The 15,702-nt window shown below is 33.5% G+C and overlaps 2 protein-coding genes across 4 annotated transcripts in view; both read right to left on the bottom strand.

The window, feature by feature from the left end:
- Positions 1 to 454: 454 nt before the first annotated feature.
- On the bottom strand, positions 455 to 9,805 carry LOC111087027. Of its 2 annotated transcripts, none has more exons than XM_022392164.1 (4): positions 8,719 to 9,805; positions 4,983 to 8,496; positions 2,902 to 3,032; positions 455 to 878 (listed from the first exon to the last, which is right to left on the bottom strand). In XM_022392164.1, exons 1-2 carry the CDS (start codon positions 9,674 to 9,676, stop codon positions 7,949 to 7,951), a joined length of 1,506 nt encoding a protein of 501 aa, XP_022247872.1. In that variant the 5' UTR covers positions 9,677 to 9,805; the 3' UTR covers positions 455 to 878; positions 2,902 to 3,032; positions 4,983 to 7,948. The 2 variants fall into 2 exon arrangements, with proteins under 2 accessions (XP_022247872.1, XP_022247873.1); XM_022392165.1 differs by having other exon boundaries at positions 4,983 to 8,505; positions 8,728 to 9,805.
- Positions 8,901 to 15,702, bottom strand: part of LOC106464443 — a 36,712-nt gene continuing 29,910 nt past the window's right edge. Inside the window, exons 2-3 of one of the 2 annotated variants that reach the window (XM_013924585.2) lie at positions 11,917 to 13,722; positions 8,901 to 11,767 (exon numbers count right to left, since the gene is read on the bottom strand). In XM_013924585.2, coding sequence (XP_013780039.2) covers positions 10,066 to 11,767; positions 11,917 to 13,722 — 3,508 coding nt within the window. In that variant the 3' untranslated portion in view covers positions 8,901 to 10,065. Of the gene's footprint in view, positions 11,780 to 11,916; positions 13,723 to 15,702 lie in introns of both variants that reach the window. The other variant, XM_022392162.1, reaches the window with a different exon arrangement.

The following is a 15,702-nucleotide window of genomic DNA, read 5'->3' as shown; positions in this document are numbered from 1 at the left end:
ATATCGCAACTGACAGGCGAGAAGATATAATATTAGAAGGGGAATGAACTAAAAGTGTCCAAAAGATGGCACAATCAACCTCGTTTATTTAAACATTAAACCATGGCTATTATTAAATCAATATGTTAATAAAAAAAAGGTGAATACCTACATTGGCGTCCAAAGGGGGGGGGTACCCCCCGGATTATCTAACTAAAATGTAAAGGATAATATAAAATAATTGTGATTCCTCCAGTTATAGCTTTGATATTATTTTGTCATCCAGCCCCCACTGTAATATATATCCCTCGGATGCCTATAACTACTAATGTAAAAAATAATTACCTTGTTGTTCATACTTATAACCCACTTTTCTGTGGTTAAAGCTATTTGGGAACTAAGTGCGTTTCCTGGTATCTCATGCCACGAAAACAAAATATCTGGAGTTATTTAATAATCTACACCTTCTACCCTACATTCACAAGCAGATCTTCTGATAATATCCGTAAAGAGGGCGCTGTGAAGTTGAGATTTGAAACATCATTTTTACTCACTTTTGTTGAAAGACATTCTGCAGTTAGCTCGTGTCTGGCTAAAGATAAGTACTGTTTCTTTTTAAAGTTAACGTGCGAACATAGTATCTTTATAAATAAGATTCTGTTGGCTTCATTGTTTGCTTCACGTGTAGCCCTAGAATAGTGCTACACGTGTATCCTTCTTTAATTAAACACTACACAAAAGGTTCATTGTTGACTTCATATAACATTGCAGTTTACTTTCACTATATTGTGCCTATACAAAGAAGTCCTAACAATGGTATACTCATAATGAGCATCAAGTGCTCACAATCTTCATTCAGAAGACTCAGTCTTTCACATTCTTCGAAGTGCTTGCACGAGCTGAATGAGAAAAATATAAATATAGCTTAATAAAACCTTACTTCACATACGTGAATATATCTTAGTAAAACCTTACTTCACATACGTGAATATATCTTAGTAAAACCTTACTTACATACGTGAATATATCTTAGTAAAACCTTACTTCACATACGTGAATATATCTTAGTAAAACCTCACTTCATATACGTGAATATATCTTAGTAAAACCTTACTTCATATACGTGAATATATCTAAGTAAAACCTTACTTCACATACGTAAATATATCTTAGTAAAACCTTACTTCACATACGTAAATATATCTTAGTAAAACCTTACTTCACATACGTGAATATATCTTAGTAAAACCTTACTTTACATACGTGAATATATCATAGTAAAACTTTACTTCACATAGGTAAATATATCTAAGTAAAACCTTACTTCACATACGTGAATATATCTTAGTAAAACCTTACTTCACATACGTGAATATATCTTAGTAAAACCTCACTTCATATACCTGAATATATCCTAGTAAAACCTTACTTCATATACGTGAATATATCTTAGTAAAACCTCACTTCATGTACGACTGTCATCATGTGAGCATTGCTTTAACCTATGGACAGGAAAGGTCCATGTTACCCCCCCCCCCCGGTATGTTTAAACACATTTGTCTAAACGATGAATACAGAAATAAAATTACAGACAAAGAAGCCATGTTTCCCCATATCAATGTAGGATATAAACTACTTAACAATTAGCACCTAGTAATACAAATGAAACTAATGAATAATTAAAATACTCAAACGATTAACGTTTTTCAAATACACAATTAAATACTTTATTCTCTGACCGATCAACGGTCTTAAAACAGACACTACATGTTTCGATGACGAAACACGTCATCCTGAGGAGTGTCTGCTTTAAGACAGCAATTAGTACCTAGTAATAAGAATGAAACACAAAGAAGTACTTACGACATAGAGAAGTATTTACAACATAAAGAAGTACTTACGACATAAAGAAATACTTAAGACACAAAGAAGTACTTACAACACAAAGAAGTACTTACGACATAAAGAAGTACTTACGACATAAAGAAGTACTTACGACATAAAGAAATACTTAAGACACAAAGAAACTTACAACATAAAGAAGTACTTACGACATAAATAAAGAAGTATTTACAACATAAAGAAATACTTAAGACACAAAGAAGTACTTACGACACAAAGATGTACTTACAACATAAAGAAGTACTTACGACATAAAGAAATACTTAAGACACAAAGAAGTACTTACAACACAAAGAAGTACTTACGACACAAAGAAGTACTTACAACATAAAGAAGTATTTACAACATAAAGAAATACTTACGACATAAAGAAGCACTTACGACACAAAGAAGTACTTAAAACATAAAGAAGTACTTACAACACAAAGAAGTATTTACGACATAAAGAAGTACTTGCAACATAAATAACTTCTTAAGACACAAAGAAGTACTTACAACACAAAGAAATACTTAAAACACAAAGAAGTACTTATGACACAAAGAAATACAACATAAAGAACTTCTTAAGACACAAAGTACTTACAACATAAAGAAATACTTAAGACATAAATAAATACTTACAACACAAAGAAGTACTTACGACATAAAAAAGTACTTAAGACACAAAGAACTACTTACGACATAAAGAAGTACTTACGACATAAAGAAATACTCACGACATAAAGAAGTACTTAAGACATAAAGAAGTACTTACGACATAAAGAAGTACATACGACATAAAGAAGTACTTACGACATAAAGAAATACTTACGACATAAAGAAATACTTAAGACACAAAGAAGCACTTACGACATAAACAAATACTTAAGACACAATGAAGTACTTACGACATAAACAAATACTTAAGACAAAAAGAAGTACTTACGACATATAGAAGTATTTACAACACAAAGAAGTACTTACGACACAAAGAAGTATTTACGACATAAAGAAATACTCAAGACACAAAGAAGTACTTACGACTCAAAGAAGAATTTACGACATAAAGAAATACTTAGGACACAATGTCCTCCATGATCCACAGCCTTGTACCACCTTGTGCGTTTATGATGAGCTCATTTTCATGATAGCTTACACTTTGGACGATCATTCTGTAATCAAAACAAAACAATAAACTTACAACTTACACCCCTCATCAAGTTTTTCTATGTATTAGTGATATAATGCAACTTGTTCCCCAGTGGGGTACACCTCTGGACTTAGGAAGCACATAACTTTCCATTATTTTCTCTCTCTCTCTCTTCAATTTTAAATGAAGATTTGAGTTCCTTGCGATATCTGGAATCTTAATTTCTCACCAGCGTGGCAGAGCTGAGTTACCCAAACTGGGATATGAAAATAAGCATTTGAAAGTGTCAAACATTGCCATTTATAAACCTCAGAGGAGTTTATGACTTGGAATGAGGAAGAAACAAGAGCTGATTGAACTGGTGAGAATGTGCTGAGTTACCCCTTTAAGTCACAGAAACAGATCACAGTCAAACAGGTGAAAAAAGTACAAAAGTAACGTCTAAGTAGGTACCACCATAAATAAAAAAAAAAACAACTTGTAGGCAAAACAACTTCCTTAAGTGGACCAGAAGAGATCAGAAATGTTGGGAGTAGGGTTAAGGCATAATAAAAGTAAAATTACTATGTTGGGAGTGGATTAAGGCATAATAAAAGTAAAATTACTATGTTGGGAGTGGGGTTAAGGCATAATAAAAGTAAAAATTATATGTTGGGAGTGGGGTTAAGGCATAATAAAAGTAAAAATTACTATGTTGGGAGTGGGGTTAAGGCATAATAAAAGTAAAAATTACTATGTTGGGAGTGGGGGTTAAGGTATAATAAAAGTAAAAAAATGAATATATATATCACTTAGCAACAAAACTCTCCAAAGAATGATGCTTAAGTTCCCCATCCAAGAATTAAAGCATATAGAAATGTGAAATTACCAGTAACATGGAAATCCTCTTCATCTTGCTCATACGTTCAGAGACATAATGGAGTTAACAGATACTGAGGGGCCAGTAAAAAAAACAATGGCCAAATAATTTTGAACAGACATGTGTGCAGTTGTTCTACTACCCACAGTAGATAGACAACCATTTTAAACTATAAGAAAGTTCTTAGCTAGTAAATGTTGGATCACCAACATACACTCTCAGAACCATGAGCAGACTTGGTGAGTCTACAAAAGAGAAGGAAAAGTCTATAAAACTAAAAAAGAGAATCTTCTAAAAGCACCAAATAATATTTTTTTCAAATGGCTTAGTCAGCCAAATAAACAGTGGGTGAAAGTATTAACACAGAAGTCAGGCTCTGATTGGAGAAATGTAGTCGCACAAGTTACTTCAGAACCAACAGAAGCTTTCAATACCGTAAATCTTGAAATCTAAGGAGCAAACAGTACACAAAGAACACGTGTAGAAAACAGCAACCAGGTGTCCACCATATCCATAAATAGAGGAAAATAATTATTAGTTAGGTGCATTCTTCAGGAGTATAATAAATATCCAGCAGGCAGGGTCAATTTCAATTTGAAATGCATTCACTACCATGTCTGCGATAAAATTGAGAAAACACTGAAAACAACTTGTAAAACATGTCAGCTTTGTGACAAGAACCAAGACAAACCAAAGAAGTAGTTACAAGTAAAATCAACTACTTGTACTTTGTAATTACCAGAAGAAATTCTACCCTCATGCTTGAATAACAGGAATGTAAATTCTAAACGCAGTCTAATAATTATTTTAAAAACTAATAACAAGGATATGATAAACCCTGATGTTACAGTGAGTAGTAATACGATGTAACTTAATTTAAAACAATATACTTTAATATCTGTTTTTCAAGAAGAGAAGCTCGTGAACATAGAGACAATATGGTTCTGTTATGAAAATCTATTATGTATTTAATGTTTTTTACACAACAAAGATTAATTATTCATTTCTCTTTCAGGTTTAATACTTAGAATACTCAGAAATAATTTAGGTTCAAAATCCTTAACTTATGAATTATTTCAAGTATAAAAATATGATTGTGTATTATATCCTTACCTGATTGATTCGTAATTGAAAACTTCTGTTGATGTTCGTGAAAGGACAAATATTTACATGTGTCTCATTCTGTTACATTCTTTCATATTCTCAAATGAGACAAACAATTCTCAGGTCTTAAACTTTGAATTTGCTGGCTTACAAACTCATTCCATGGCCAACAAGTGCTCTGTATGTAGAAGCCATTTAATTGACCTTGTCTAAAATTATAAAACTGGTTTTTGTGGACTTTCCAGGTGTGGAACATGAGGTAAAACAAACTCTGGTTAACCTTCCATATTCTGATCAATAGGTGAGATAAACGATGCATTTAAAGTAGAATTAAATTGTTCGTTTCTCAAACGATTTTCAAAAAAGGATGAGGTAGCTGGGCCCACTGCAGCAATACTGCTAACAGATATAAATTCAGAACCATAATTTCCTAACCTATTTAAGTACCTTTTGTAAACACTTTTGTCAAATGTCTGGTTAAGTTGTGGCCATGTAGGTCGGTTTGGAGGTATTCTATCACTGGCTTGTTTCCAAACAAGCCTAGGGATTGTTTCATTATTTCTAACAACTGTGACTGGATTCTTCAGCACTCTTGAAGGAAGAGCTTCATTTGGCAACCGACTAGAAGAATTTCCTGTAAGTCTCCACTCTTGTGCTTTTACTGATGTGCTTAAATGATCTTCTTTCTGTGGTATTCTAGACATCAAAGACTCTTGACCAGAAAAAAATCCATTGTATTTGTCATGGCATGAAATGTTTGGATTCATTGCTCTTTCCGCATGTTGGTTCTGAACAGACGACAGTTCATTAGCGTGATTGTAACATGTCTTCCTCAACCTAAGTTCTTTAAAACTGTCAGAAGAACCTATTTGTTTGTGTTGTTCTTTATCAGGTATCAGCTGAGATGGTTGGCCATAACATGATTTACTAGGTCTAAATTCTTGTTTGATGTCATGAACAAATGTATTATTTTCATATTCTTGAGTGGATATCAGACTAGATGAGTGATCGTACCATGCTTCACTAGATCCAATATATTTTGGGATATTATGAAGAAACATTCCATGATTGGACACTAGTCTAGATGAGTGATCACACCATGATTCACTAGATTCAACGTGTTGTGTGACATCATTTGTAAACATATGATGTTGCTGTTCTTGATTATATACCAGATTATCATTTGACTGAGCTACACATGGATTAACTTCTTGTATGATGTCTGTATGTTGCTGTTCGGTATAAATCATTAGAGGTTGTTCACTGGAAAGACTTTTGCTTGTTCTTAATTGTTCTATAGCTCTTGGACTTAACATGTCTTGGTAATGTTGCAATATTATAGCATCTTCGCTATGACATCTTTCACTCGAACTTGTATGATGCTCAGATGCATAGTATATTCTTTATTAAAGTTTGATTGTACTACATTAGAAGTTTCTGCATCTTGTAGTAGCCTTTCCTCTTGAGCATTCATATTTCTCATCAGCATGAACTGTTGTTTTTGATTTGATATTCCTATGTCTTGTTGCTGCTGTTGTGTAATCCCATCTTGGATGAAATCAGAAACACCTATATTTTGATGCTGCCGTTTCTGGTACACATTTACAGGAAATGTCATTACTTTGTGAAAAGGCTCTGTAGCTGCCTGAGTCATTGTAAGATCTGTTTGTGGTGTTGATATGGTTTGTCTATTTCTTGAGTTATGAGCTCTGTCACCATCTACACAGGCACCAAATTGTTTGTATCCTCCCGCATCAGGAGGATTGCTTACAGGTGTTACTCTTCTTGGACTATTTTCTGCCATGGTAGAAATATGTGGCATTTGTTCACAGCTTGAATAGGCTGTCTGATGTACAGGTGATCTCATACTTGTAGAGTTAAAAATGGAGTTATAAAGATCAACTAAAGTTTCAGAGTCATTCTGAAGTTGAGGTGAAAAGTCCGCTGACTCCAATGTTTCTCTTCTACGTAAAGTTTGCTGACATCCACTGTAGGAAGACTGACAGCTCATAACAACAGTATCAGATAAGTATTCTGTTTGTTTTGAAACACTAATGGCCTCAGAAACTCCAAAATTAGACTCATCACTAAAACACTTGTTAGCAACTACAAATTTATCATTATTGATGATGTTTTCATCATACTGAACACTTGAAGGATGAGATACTGTGGTTAGTTTTAGTAACTTTAATGATAACATTACTTTCCTTATTTCTGAGAGTAAGTCATTTTTCTTCTTCAGGTATTTTGGAATATCTTGGGTATTTTCTTCAGCAATGACTAGCTCCTTAAGGTTATTAATATTCTGCCAAAATTTATCCTTAAACAAACAGATGGTTTTTTCAGGTCCACAAAATAAATCCATAATACTAGCTTCTGCTAGCCAGTCTAATTCATTAATGTGAGTCTCTTTGTTGGTAGGCTCTTTCAGAAAACTCATTATCATTTCTCGTATTTTCTGGTTAATTTCTTTTTCAAATGCTGCATTCTGTACATCTGATTTGGACCCTTCAGTTTTGAGAGTAGCTTTAACAAGTTTCAAGTGGTCAATTTTCTCTGAGTGAGCAAAAGGTTCCTGAGACCTTCTATCATTCCATCATAGAAATCAATGTGTTGAGCAACCTCTGATTTTTCCTCATTCTCAGAACTCAGTATTTTCATTTCCTGTAAATAAATGTCTTCTGGAGCCTCCAGCTTTTCTACAGTTTCACTAACAGGACTAGAGTTGTTTTTACCTCCATGATTTACATCATCAACTCCTGATTTCACTACTTCCTGATTCTGTGTATCTTCCAATTTTTGTCCTTCTGTGACACGTTCTTTATTACCGATTTCGTTTACAGTCTTATTTTTCAAACATTTCTTTTCATATATTTTTGAAGAACCTTCATATAAGCCAACTGAAGTTTTTCCCTTCCATCTGTTATCAAACTTACTATCAATCTCAAACTGTTTCCCAAAGGTAGTAGTGGATTCTACACTTTCTCTGTCATTATTCTCCAATGTATGAGGGAGTAAAGCTTTTTCTCCCTTTCCAAAATCACATGCAAAGATTTGCCATTTTCCTCTGATTTCAAACCGCCCTCTACCTTCTCACTGCATATGTTGATTTCTGGCTTTCTTGGACGTTCCAAGGAAACACACATCTCATTAATTTGACAAGTAATTTTGTCTTCCTGTAATTTATCACAGACGTCCATCACCTCACTTTCAATTGATGTTGCTCTTGGCAGACAGAATGTATCATCAGGATCATCTTCATCATCATCATTCAGTGTCTTTAAGAAAAGTCCATTGCATACTCCCTTTAATTCCACCATTTTCTTTTCACCCTTTACTTGTGTTTCCATACATGTAAGTTTACTAGGGTCACTTTCTCTTATTTTCTGTATTTGTGAATTCTGGTTTTGTGTCTTTTCCTTAAGTTGTTCACATCCTTCACACTCCCCTTGGTTGATATCAGTTTCCATTATTTCCTGTGTTTTTGTATTCTGGTTTTGTATCTCTTCCTTAAGTTGTTCACATTCTTCATGTTCCCCTTGGTTTTGTTTCTCTTCCTTATATTGTTCACATCCTTCATGTTCCCCTTGGTTTTGTTTCTCTTCCTTATATTTTTCACATCCTTCATGTTCCCCTTGGTTTTGTTTCTCTTCCTTATATTGTTCACATCCTTCACACTCCCCTTGGATGATTTCAGTTTCCATTATTTCCTGTGTTTTTGTATTATGGTTTTGTAGTTGTTCACATTCTTCATGTTCCCCTTGGTTGATTTTACATTTTTCTGAATGATGATTGCTTTTTAAACAGTACGTATTTCCTAGAGTTTCATTGCAATTAGTTTCTATGATGCTGTTTGACAGCATTTTAACTGTTTTACTCCTAATACATTCTTGATCTGTAATTTTTAACAGTTTTATTTTTTCCAAGTTTTTTCTATTTTCAACACTGTTAGACTTATCTAAGTCATTGTTCCTGCATATATAATGGCAGTTATGTATTCCATTTCTTAAGTGCACATACTGTTTGTAGTCGTTCTCTTCAGGTTCAACTACCGTCATTGGTTTGAAAGGTATTTCTCTGTGCTTTACTTGAATTGCTTTACTTTTTGATTTAATGGTGTTTTTATCACCACCAATTTCAACCCTGCTTTGCGACTGTGTTTTCTCTTTCCTATTTTGTTTCTTGTATTGGCCTCTGCTTGTCAGGTTCTGCATATGCAAATTATCTCCCACCATTTTTCCAGTTGTATTGTCTTGGGGCTCTGACATTTTAACTATCTTTTCTGATATTGTACACATTCTTTGTTTTGATGTTAGTTCTACTTGAAAATTTGAATGATGAGTATGTTCTTTATGTAGTTTTTTCTCTTCTACCATTTCAGGTGTTTTATAATTTTGGAAAGTTTCACTATTTGGATGAGATGTACCACTCTGGGATTTTGTTCTCCGAAGGTGCTGATACTTTGGCTTTATATCACTTACACAAGTATAAATAATATTATCGGAGTCCTTTCTTTGAGACGTATGATTATGGAATTGATTAGCTATGCTCTCATTACTGGAACTCCTCTTTCTGTGAAAGATACTTTTCTTGCAATCTTTTCCCACTTCAGATCTGTCTACCTCATTTTTTGAAAATTTGTCTTTTGCTTTCTGACCAGGAACCAAATGTGTTTGTTGTTTTAACTGTTGGGTTGAAGTCATAAAAATCTGCTTACATTGCTTTTTAGCCTTTTCCGTGACTGGTGCCTTTTCTCTGCAGCTCAAAGTTTCGTGCTCAGTATGTCTGCAATTACAAGATTGTCTACTATTTTCATACTTCCCATTTATCTCCTTAAATAAACTTTTTGGTAAACACCTACTACGTTGTCTCTCAACTCTATCGAACTTAAAATGTTGAGTAGGTACAGTGATTGATCTTTTATCAACTTGAACTTTACTCAGTTTGTTTTTAGTGAATAAATGCTGTGAAGTGTTAAAAGAACTGGAATCTTTATACCAAATATGACTGTTTGTATTTTTAATTGACTTCTTATAATCTCTTCTTTCTGTTAGAGATCTATCAGTAAAACATTTTTCTTCAGCATTTCTTTTTAAATGGAAATTATTACCATTGTAATTTTTTCCATACTAGGATTTTCATTTTCCATAATTTTTTTAGTTTCCAAAAGGTGCAATGATTTTTTTATTCCAAATTTACCAAAACTGGTGATAATATTATTATTCATCTTTCCTTCTTTAACCAATGTTTGATTGTTTCCCAGCGTACTGTTAGCCTTCATTTTATTATTAAGATACTGCCATTTATTTTCTGAAAAACTAAGTTTACATCCACCATTAGCTATACATTTTTTTTCAGAATTGCTCCATGGATAAGTCGTCCTTTCTTGTACCTCAGTCATTCTCAAATTTCTTTGCTTTAGAGATGCATGTGGTGAAATTACATAGGGACTAGTTTTATTCATGTCTGCTAATATAGAGCCAACAAGATCACTTTTTTCACTTCCTTTGTTAGCTAAGGTTTTAGTATTTGTTGTTTCACTAGACATTGGAAATTTTTCATTAAACTTGTGAAGATTTTCCCTTTTGATATTTCTTGCTTTATCTTGACTTACGAACATATTTTTCTTGGGAATCTTTTTGCACAACTGCGATTCCTTTTGTTTCCCATACAATGAAGCATCAACATCTAATATGCTACAAGTTTGTTTTGTACTATCTGTAACTTTGAACTGCGAGCTTTCTATAGAAGTCAGTGGAAGAGATTTTCTATTCTCCAAATCTGCTGTATCACTGTGAACTGGTTTTGATGGTTCAGTTCTTGGTCTTTTTTTAACATTTTCTGGAATCTGCCCTTGATGTTTATAGTAATCCTTTTCATTCTGTGCACAAACTACTTCAGCCAAGTTATTTAACACAGGGATATCTAACTTACTGTCTGACGTATTAAATTCTCGACTTTGTGCGTTAGAATTCTTCACATGTTTCCCTTTAACACTTGGTTCATGAACAATGCACATGCCTTTTGTTTCATAATTTCTTTTTCTTTTGTTATTTTTTAATCCATTATAGTTAGTTTTTGGTAAAGAGCTACAAGTTTTATGAGATAATGAATTAACACTAACACTGCTTTGGAACTCCAATGTTTTTTCATCACACTCCTTTTCAAAGTTTACTGCATCACATTTCCTACTTACCACAGATTCAGCCTCTGTTCTTTTCATAACTGGAACATTTTCTGCTACTATTTTGTTTTCTAAGCATTTTGTGTCACTCAACTTAGAGTTTGAAAAATTTTCAATATCTTTTGACATTTTCTCAGTTGGAGAAGTCTCCAAAGTTGTGGACTTAACATTCAAATTTAATTCATAATATCCTTTATCATTCGTTAGTTTTTTATCTTGTCTATGATCATCAGAAATACCATTAACACCATGTTCTGTTTTAAATGATTCATCAGTAGGGCTGAATATGTTTTCAAACTGAACAGATGCTCTCCTATTCTTTCTACAATCTTTACAGTTACCAATCTTATCTGGTAGTGGACAGTCCATTGTTGTGCCAAAAATGAACTGATCTTCTTTTCCACAAAGATGCAATTCAGATTTCTTATCTATGTACAAATAATTACTGACAGCTGTTACTTTTGGTTCTTTGTTTGAATTGATTTTCAAGTAGTCAGAATTTCCTAGTTCTGTAGATAATGTCCTCGAATTACCTGTGGTCTTCTTGGTCTGTTGCATTGGATCATCTTGAGTTGTTTCTACTTTATTTGATGTTGTACTAGAATTATCTCTGTGTTTCTTGGTCACAAATAAAGTAGAAACATCTCAAGATGATCCAGTGCAAAGAGATAATTCTAGGACAACATCAAATAAAGTAGAAACATCTCAAGATGATCCAGTGCAACAGACCAAGAAACACAGAGATAATTCTAGGACAACATGGGTTTCTTGGTCTGTTGCACTGGATCATCTTGAGATGTTTCTACTTTATTTGATGTTGTCCTAGAATTATCTCTGTGTTTCTTGGTCAGTTTCAATGGACCATCTTGAGTTGTTTCTACTTTATTTGACGTTGTCATAGAATTATCTCTGTGTTTCTTGGTCTGTTGCACTGGATCATATTGAGATGTTTCTACTTTATTTGATGTTGTCCTAGAATTATCTCTGTGTTTCTTGGTCTGTTGCACTGGATCATATTGAGATGTTTCTACTTTATTTGATGTTGTCCTAGAATTATCTCTGTGTTTCTTGGTCTGTTGCACTGGATCATCTTGAGTTGTTTCTACTTTTTTTGATGATGTCTTAGGTTTACCTCTGGAATTCTTGAACAGGGGAATTGGGTCATCATGGGCAATTTCTGCATTATTTGTTGATGTCCTGGGATTACCTCTGGGTATCTTGGGCAAATGCATTGGTCCATCTTGAACTGTTTCTACTTGTTTTATATTCTCAACACTGGTGTCTCTTTGGGATTGAGAAAGTCCACTTGTACAAAATGTGTCACTCCATTTATTATTTTTTAACATATGCTCTGTTTCACTAATTTTATGGATTTCACATGATCTAATCAAATCCATACTAATACCATCATCTTTAGCACAAGATGATAAAATACGAGAGTGTAACAAGTCTCCCGAATTAAAATTACTCAGTTTATGCGATTTGATCGTTAAGCTCATGTACACTTTAGTAGACTCATGCTCACATGTAATGTTCGTGACAGAGCAGGATGATTTATGGTTAAACAAAGGCCTATTATTTTCACGTAGAAACATCTGATTACAAGCACGAGGGTTTTCTAAGGCATAATGAGGGGTTTTGGACTTTGATGATAACACATCACAAAACACGTTTTTACAGCTAGCTAATTCCATCGTGCCTACATTAATTAACTGTCTAGTGTCATATGTTGGGCACTTCTGATCATGTGAAATTTTCTTCCACTTTTTGTCAGAGACATAATCATGTGTCTTAGTTTTTTCTGGACTCCCCAGTGATAGTACTGCACGACATGGTAATTTTTTTGTACTTGATGACATTTTCTGAACACTCGTGGGAATATTAGATTTGTTACAAGAATTACTAAAACCTTCTGCACAATCAGAGTGATTGCTAGAACAATTACATAGCTTTTTCTTAGAAGGTTTTTGTTGTAAATTACAATTTTCATGCATTTTCCTTTTGCTACTACATTTGCAACCAAATGAATGGGCTCTATGTAATTGCATCTTATATTTTAAATACTTGGTTCTTAAATGAAGCTCAGAACTGTTACACTTAAAAGCACTAGGTTGGCTTAAATTATAAAAACTATCTAAACTAGCAGGTGTTTTAAGAAGATTCAGAGTAGAACGACCACAACCATTCTTTAACTTTGGTCTAGATTTTCTGTGCATAAATTTACGGAATTTTCGCAGAGAACTCTCACTTCTGGGAAGAAATAAAAAACTGCCTTGGAGCTTCCAAGATAGTTGTTGAAATAGTCTTCTATCCAAAGAAAAGGAACACCGTGAATATGGCCACTTTGCAAGGCAATTCACTATATTTTTCTTTCTCTTAGCATGCATTTTGTTCTTACTCCTGATTGAAAGTTTTCTCTGGGTGCCTAGAGAGCTCTTCCTATTTTGGGATGCATCAACTGTACAGTATGTAAGTCCATTAGTTTCAGAATACAGCTTCACTGTTTCTTCTGGTAATCTTTCTAGCATGACCACAGGCTGCAGAAGAATGTCATCTATCTCGCACCTATTGGAATAAAAAATAGTACTGTAATAATATGCACTTGAATACCTATAACTGTATAATTCTATTACTTAATGCACTGGATGTTCGTACTGTTGTAAGCTCTGTTTTAAATGTTTGCTAAATGAAGTTGTTAATCTTGATGATGGTGCAGTATCTAGAAAGTTCATGATGATCTAAATCGAGATGGTTCACGAAACAAGGGTACTCTTTTAATAAGTAATGAATAATAAAATATTAAATGAGAAGTTTATGAATGTATATTTGGAACTGACTTCATGTATATGTAGTACTTCCGCATCAAAAGTAGTCACCTCTGAGGCAAGATGTTGGAAGTCAGATGTCTAATCTTCACATAAGGGCAGCTTACCATCACATAATAGCTGTATAACCAAACTGTGGAGATCCTACAGCTCCTCATTACCATAGATTACATGACTTGCTAATGCAATATCAAGATATCTTCTCCAGTGGATCTTATTATCTAGTCAAAACAAATATCTCATATGACTGATACTGGAGATGCAGCTCAAAAATGTCAGGTAGTGAAACAAGTCCCTCTTGCAAAACAGACAGAGGCTTTCAAAGAGATACAAGTAATGAATGAACAAGGAGTAACAGAACAGAGTACTTGTCCATGTGCATCATCTACTATAGTTGTGGATCCATCACTAACTTTTTGGGTGAAGAAAGAAAAATATTCTTATTCCCCAAAACCTTTTTTGCCAAGATAACAGAATTTTGAAATTGCTCATAAATATTGATTTTAAGGCATGGAGACAAACAAGAATTTCTTTATTGAAAGTATAACGTGTAAAATTTTTTCCTCAAGAAAATGCAGCTAACTTTCCTCAACAGCTCAACAAGATTACTATAAAATAGCTAAATTTCTATCCAAGTTCAGTCAATCTTTAGGAGCATTTATAATGAGAAGAAAAAATTATGTCTTAATTATAGCAGATGCAATTTTTATCATGCATGTATAACAATCGTAAAAAAATATAAGAACTAATTAAACATTAAGACTATCAATTATTAAGTATAAATTAAAAATTTCTTAGTGAGTCTCTCACATTTATTTGTCAGTTTTATTTCTTCATCAATCTTAGTTACTCTATCTTTACATCAAATATAACATATGAAGAAAATTTGGAAATAATATTTTATGGATTTTTAGGACTGAACATTGATATCAGCAGTTGGAAAATAAAACAGCTTAGACGTTTAACACCACACTTTTAGCTATGAATGAAGGACTACAAACTGTCAACTAGATTTTAGCTACTAGACTAAATGAATATTTGACTCCTCTGGATACACTGGAGAAACACAAGGATTGGTTAAAAAAACTCATCCTCTTCATGCAAAGATCTGCTAATCACCAAGTTAAATGAGGTGTGGGTGTAATATGAGCAGTTTACACACATGCTCTGTGACCTCTCCAACTGTCACTTGCAGCTGTTACAATACAGGGTGTGATTAATCATAGTTTCCTCTCTAATGCAGGATGTTTACTTGAAGGAGATCCTTCTACAGTACTAACTGTTTATTATGAATTATAAGATAATAATCTTATTTACTTAAAGTGTCTAGTTATAAAGGCACCTGTTGTGTTTAAGCTTTTTAAGCTTATAGTATCCCCTTCCTACCAACAAAGGAGAACTTGCGTGTGTAAGGAGTTTAATGCTGTTCCAAAAATGATTTTCAACATGACTCTCAGTCTGTATCACATATACAACAGCTTAACCGTGACATGGATGGTTACATTATTTTCTATTCATTGGCTCACTCAATGAGATGTGTAATTTAATATCTAAGAAAAAGTGTCTACAATTATTTTACTGAAATGGCAAATACTTTTTCTTATGCTTCACCCTCAAAACAACACAGCTGCACACAGTTCTCTATTTTCCAAACTGAAAATATCCCGTTTGGAATGAATTTGGTCAACGTAACTGGAATAACATGCGCTTGACAAGAAAA

This window comes from Limulus polyphemus, unplaced genomic scaffold (genome assembly GCF_000517525.1).
Source record: "Limulus polyphemus unplaced genomic scaffold, Limulus_polyphemus-2.1.2 Scaffold1654, whole genome shotgun sequence".
Lineage (NCBI taxonomy): Eukaryota > Metazoa > Arthropoda > Merostomata > Xiphosura > Limulidae > Limulus > Limulus polyphemus.
Note: the sequence above shows the minus strand (reverse complement) of the source record. Positions and strands in the feature narration are given on the sequence as shown.